Here is a 5,970-nt window from a genome sequence, read left to right on the forward strand (position 1 = left end):
TTACCCTCGTCTCCCCCAGTAAGAGTGTTCTGTAACTCTGTTCTGCTCAATAAGTATAAAGATATTATCTAACTGTACACTTTTACTGTCTCAGATGTATCCTGATGGCGACTCTCTCACGCACGCACACAAGCTGTTAACATAGTCTGTATTTCTGTTCTAGAAATATTGCTAGTATTCCTTGGAGAGCTCAGATACTGCATGCAGTACATCAGTACATCAGATCATCAGATCATCAGATCATCAGATCATCAGACCATCAGATCATCAGATCATCAGATCATCAGACCATCAGATCATCAGATCATCAGGGCCCAGGAGTTCAACACATAGAATCCCTATTGATTGATTATTTGAACATTTTAATTAACAGATTGCAGAATGGGTACAGTACAGTACAGCTCAATACACACAAGTGTTAAGGGGATGCAGACCAGAGAAAGACTTTTGTCTTGTTTACATCAGGGTCCCCCATTTTCAATGCATAATGAGTTGAAATGAATGAATACAAATCTGATCCAATCAGATGGGGATTACAAGTTTTGAACTCCTGGGCCCAGATCATCAGGACATCAGACCATCAGACTTTTTTTGGGGTGATATTTGTTGTTCTTTGTTACAGTAGATCTATAGATCTTTGCAAAGTACTCTTCTATCAAAGTGGAAGGAAACATTTTCTTAATCCAAAATGTTTTAATATATAAAAGGCCATTCAGATAACAAAGGCATTTTGAAACAATTGCATAGCATAACAAAACATGCAAAAAGTCAAAGAGGGACTATCGTTTTTATGAAAGTACATTATACAAAAATGTATATCTCACAGATACACACCGTGTGTATGTGTACAGGATGTGTGTGTGTGTGTGTGTGTGTGTGTGTGTGTGTGTGTGTGTGTATGTGTGTGTGTGTGTGTGTGTGTGTGTGTGTGTGTGTGTGTGTGTGTGTGTGTGTGTGTGTGCTTGTGTGTGCTTGTGTGTGTGTGTATCACTGTCCTCATAATTGGGCAAAGATGACCCCCTTCTTCAATATAAGGTTTCCATAGAGAGCCGTCTCCCTGTGTGGACAAACCATATTCAATATTACTTACAAAGAAATAAGACCGAAACACATATCACCTCTATTCTTGTGAATCTATCAAGTGAGCTCCTGGAACTAATGGGATCGTTTCGTCAACAAGAGACGCTTTGCGGAGAAGCGGTCGTCTCCGGTGTTGACAAGTGTCTCGGAGTTCTTAAACACAACAGGAGAGGAGTGTCCTCAGCGTGGAGCGGACAACGGGCGAGTTTGAGCTTCACGTTTCATTGCATTTCATTGTTCCGTTCATGGTAACGCACAGTTCCGTAAAAGAAGAATAACAGTACTTCATAATCAAAGCACCTCTCAATTTGAGGTGCACATTCCATGAGCGAAAAGGAGCAGGGAGAAGAACATCTTATTCTAGCCTGCCCCCTTACTCAAAACAATAAATAAACAATAGAAATAGGTGGTCTGTCAATTACAGTGTATGTTATCACTATTATTATTGTATGATAACACACACACATAGCACATAACATAACAAACACAGAGCCAGAATTGTGAAAATTGTGTCAATGTCCAAATATTTATGGACCTGACTGTATAACCAGTCCATAATAGGGAAGAGCCAAAGGTAATTCCACAATACCTTGGAACATTATTCTTTGATAGATTCTTCCATTCGTTGAAGGACTGTTTGTGTTTATACTCAAGAAAATATAAACGTGTATTTCATGTACTTCTGTAGAGTATTATGCATACAGAATCATCCATTAAATAATAATCCATTATCCTGTAGGTTGCTTCATTGTACTTTAGTAAATAACCCCATGTCTAGTGTCCCGCTATTGTCCTATGTGCTATATTGTACTTTGTGCTACTCTATCCGTGTGTTGGCTTACTGTTGTCTTAGTGTCTGATTGTACTGTCTTGTCCTGCTGTGCCTTTTTGTATTATGAATGTTGTTATGCTTTTGACTGTACGTCACATTGGTTGGTTGACACAAAAAATTTATGATTTAACTTAAAGGGGAACTATTTTACTATTTCCTTCACTATTTGGGCAATTTTACACAATTCCTGTGAGTCTATGGAACACCTCTGTACGTTTTTTTTTTTTTTTAATCATTGTTTTGTATTTCTAATCAAGTATTCAAAAACAGCGTTTTTCTACCTCAAGATCTTAAGCCGTTTTGAGGCTGGGCTCCAACCACTGTGTGGCCTGGTGCCAACTGCCACACCAACTGCCACATTATTATGCAGCTGAGAAATCTCTGACATCACAGATATGCACATTTTCAGATGACTCAGTTCAGTGAGGGTGAATATTGTGAGAGGAGAATTGGAAGAATGCGCCAATATGAGAATTAGAGACATAGATCCTATTAATATAAGTCCACATAGCCAGGAAACAATGCTAAACACTGAAAAAGGCCATTTATAAGATAGTTCCCCTTTAAAGATTTGAAGGTATAAAATAAATTCTCACCCTGTTGCCACAACGGCGAAGGCAGACTTGGCTCGTTCATAGAAGGCAAACCTTTCCAGCTTCTGTAGAGGCGTCTGAAAACACACATACAGGTGACAATAAGATGCAAGACTGAAATATCAGCAATGCAACCCAATACATGGGTGTTGCCTAACGATAGTTGCCTATTGGTACTACCCATAATAGCAAACACAACACATAATGAACTTGTTAATTCTATGCATTTTATGTCTGCTTTGGTCTGGTAATAATATGTAAATGTTATCATTAATATTCTAACTAAATTTGCATTTGCCTCATTTCAGCTAACTGTATTCTTTTGACAATTGACAGCCCTAGTGCAAGTAAGTACAAGCAAACATTTAAATAAGAAATATTTTAATGTTCTTTGTCAGCATTTCTCATCACTGTTCTATGATCTTAACAATGTGGATCCTAGGTATAAGCTTAAATTGTGCATCCTATGTGTGTGCTATATTGACCCAATTAGATGTGCATAATGCATAAACATTAAAGACGCACTAAAAAAGATTTTCAAACATTTTTAATGAGGACCGTGTCTCAACCACGGTAACAGTTAACGTTATATGGAATAATCTAACGGATGAGCCTAAAAGGGCCTCATTCCATCGAGCCAGCAATGAGGACCATGTAGACGCAAGTACTGAGCGCTTGTTGTTAGATGTAATTGTATGCAGTTGAGTCTACACAGTCCTCACCTCAAATGATCCGGAGTCTTACTCTGTGCATCTTTAATTACTGTATCTCAAACCCTGCCCCCTTCTTTTCTTCATCCTTCAATCACCACAATAAAACGTTTGTCCGAGGGAAGCAACAGTGGTGATTGGAGAATCAAGAAAAGAGGGCGGGGTTTGAGATTCAATTAATCTTGAATCCATCATTAGAAGTCTAAGCACTCGCCTAACACCGCAGAGACCTGGATTCAATTCCCTGCAGTGGTACCTCCAGCTTGGTCAGTCATCCCTACAAACACAATAGGCAGTGTTCACAGGTGGGAAGCCGGTGGGGTACGTGTCCTGGTCGCGTCTATTCTTATCCTAACGCATGTTTGCTTCCGCGTTCGCGTTTTGCGCTCCGATTGGCCACTGACGTTTCTGGTTGCGCCAATCGTGTGACGGCAAGTTCTTTCGCCGGTTAAGTTTAGGCACTCTTTCGAAGTTGGTTAAGGTTAGAGTTTGTCTTAGAGCATGGCGATAGAACGCCAGCCCTGATTCCAAACTCTAACCTTAACCAACTTCGAAAGAGTCGCCTAAGCTTAACCAGTGATAAACTAGGCGTTAGGTAGTTTGCTGCTGGTCGAGGCGGAAATGGGCGCGTCACGCGATTGGGCGCACATGTCACATGACCAGAAACGTCAGTGGCCAATCAGATCGCACCAGAAACAGCAGTGGACAATCAGATTCGCAAAACGCAACCGCGGAAGCAAACATGCGTTAGGATAAGAATAGACGCGTCCTGGTCGTTACAATAGCGACTCCTACTGGTCGGTCGGGGCGCCTGTTCAGCAGGAAGAGTATCTGGGGGAGAAATAACGTGAACCTCTGCACACGTTACACTCTGCCCGCGAAACTCCTCGCTGTCAGGTGAAAAGAAGCGGCTGGCGACTCCACGTGTATCGAAGGAGGCATGTGGTAGTTCTACACACCCTTCCCAGACCGACAGTAGGGCAGTGCAAGGACCAGGGGGGGAATTAGCATAACGACTAAATTAGGGGGATGGGAGGGAATGGTAAATAAAATGGCAAAATAAATCAAATTAAAATGTATTAATTAATTAAAATGTATCCTTACATGGATTCCAACCTTGCTCAGTAGCCTTTTGTAGGTGTCCCACACTGGTACGGCCACACCTCTCTGCTTATCAATATCCACTACATCCATGATTGCAGCCTGTAAACACATCCATCACATTTTCAAAAGAGCGGAGAACAACAACAATAACAGCAACAATAATAGCGGGACAATGTAGTAGTAGTCATATGAATACGAAATAAAATCTCATAATGATTTAAGCAGTCTGTGACCCACTGGAGAGGGAACATAGGAATCCAAGGGCAACAGCGTTAAAATTGCCTCCAGAAGCTGTGGGATATGTAGACCTGCGGTACAAAAGCATCATAGAAGACCATTTCAATACTAGGATCATAGAGAGATGAGATTTTAAATTGTAATAAATTGGTAAGAGACTTATATCGGCCAATAATATTGGCTGACATATATATATATATATTAAATAAATACAATAAAGAACATCAAATAAAAACACCCCAATCCAAGACTTGTGTATACATTGTTTTATACGTGTGTGTGTGTATATATATACTCTCCTTCTTACAGACAGATAAGAGAAGACAGAAGACATACCATCAGCTCTTATCTCGTTCGGACCAGAGGCACAAATGGAAGAAACTGGGAAATTTAAATCGGCAAGAACTGAAAAACAGTAAATCAAAGACAGATATAATTTTAGTTCTCTATGTACACTGAGGTTTTTCTAGCTCTTTCCACTACTACTAAGTTAACATTGTTACTTTTTTCAGAGTAAGTTTTTATTGAACAACTTTCCAGTTACTTACTAGCCTGGTATTGGTGTATGTATGTGAGGTTCTGTCCATCTATGTAGCCTATTATTGTGTATTGAGTAATGTACGTTACATGGAAAGCATGCATACACTAAATTAGATGAACAAGGTGACATGATATTAGATTAGATTAAAATGTATTGTCATTATACAGCACAAGTACAGTACAACGAAAATAAGTTTGGCATCCAACCAGAATGCAAATGTAACAGCAAAGTGCAATAGTAATATACAGGAGATTAAACTGGGTATGAAATATATAAATGGGTACTACTGAGTAATAGTGATAATCAGATGTACAGAGTTGTAGTATTAATATGTACAGTGATACAGCCAGGTATAAAGACACTAGTAAGTCATACTGGCCAACAGCAAGTAAGAGTAGGTAAGAGATATGTACAGATATAGATATAATATCTAGAAGTGTAAAAATTATATATATGCACTGGAGGTATGTCTGTCTGTACATTGCGGAGATATACGGTAAGAATAAAATAATATATATAAAGCAGTATTGTATATTATATCCACTCTGCATTGACTTGAACAAAACTAAAGTCGGTTTACAATCACTAGTGCATATTTGACTTGAAACTTTGGAACTCAAACACACACACACACACACACACACACACACCTAGCCGGCCAGGTATGTTAGGCAGGTAGCCTCGCCCTCATGGCACAGAGCAAATAATAACACTAATCTAAATAACAGCCATGTATCGGCTGTTTCCAAAGTCCTTAATAAACATACCTAATTCATCTCCGTGGCCCATTTTGGCCAGAGCATACAATAGTTCTGGAGATATAATAGATGGGATTCCCCTTAGCACGACCATAGCGCCAGCAGAGAGAGAGAG

At 39.6% G+C, this 5,970-nt stretch overlaps 1 protein-coding gene across 2 annotated transcripts; it reads right to left on the minus strand.

Annotated features, from left to right (window-relative positions):
• Positions 1-682: 682 nt before the first annotated feature.
• fuom (fucose mutarotase) lies at positions 683-5,970 on the minus strand. Of its 2 annotated transcripts, none has more exons than XM_084321316.1 (6): positions 5,865-5,970; positions 4,893-4,961; positions 4,557-4,627; positions 4,332-4,418; positions 2,509-2,582; positions 683-1,057 (listed from the first exon to the last, which is right to left on the minus strand). In XM_084321316.1, the coding sequence occupies exons 1-6, from the start codon at positions 5,947-5,949 to the stop codon at positions 997-999; spliced, it is 447 nt and encodes a 148-aa protein (XP_084177442.1). In that variant the 5' UTR covers positions 5,950-5,970; the 3' UTR covers positions 683-996. The 2 variants fall into 2 exon arrangements, with proteins under 2 accessions (XP_084177442.1, XP_084177441.1); XM_084321315.1 differs by having other exon boundaries at positions 4,320-4,418.

Source organism: Notolepis coatsorum (genome assembly GCF_963971535.1).
Source record: "Notolepis coatsorum genome assembly, chromosome: 9".
NCBI classification, from domain to species: domain Eukaryota; kingdom Metazoa; phylum Chordata; class Actinopteri; order Aulopiformes; family Paralepididae; genus Notolepis; species Notolepis coatsorum.

What these genes read in the sequence shown, in the direction of transcription:
- fuom (XM_084321315.1), bottom strand. Translation starts at nt 5,949, where the DNA reads ATGGTCGTGCTAAGGGGAATCCCATCTATTATATCTCCAGAACTATTG. An exon ending in GAACGAGATAAGAGCTGATG is followed by an intron (nt 4,628 to 4,892) that starts GTATGTCTTCTG and finishes TTTGTACCGCAG; the next exon opens with GTCTACATATCCCACAGCTT. An exon ending in TGAGCAAGGTTGGAATCCAT is followed by an intron (nt 2,583 to 4,319) that starts GTAAGGATACAT and finishes GTGTGTTTTCAG; the next exon opens with ACGCCTCTACAGAAGCTGGA.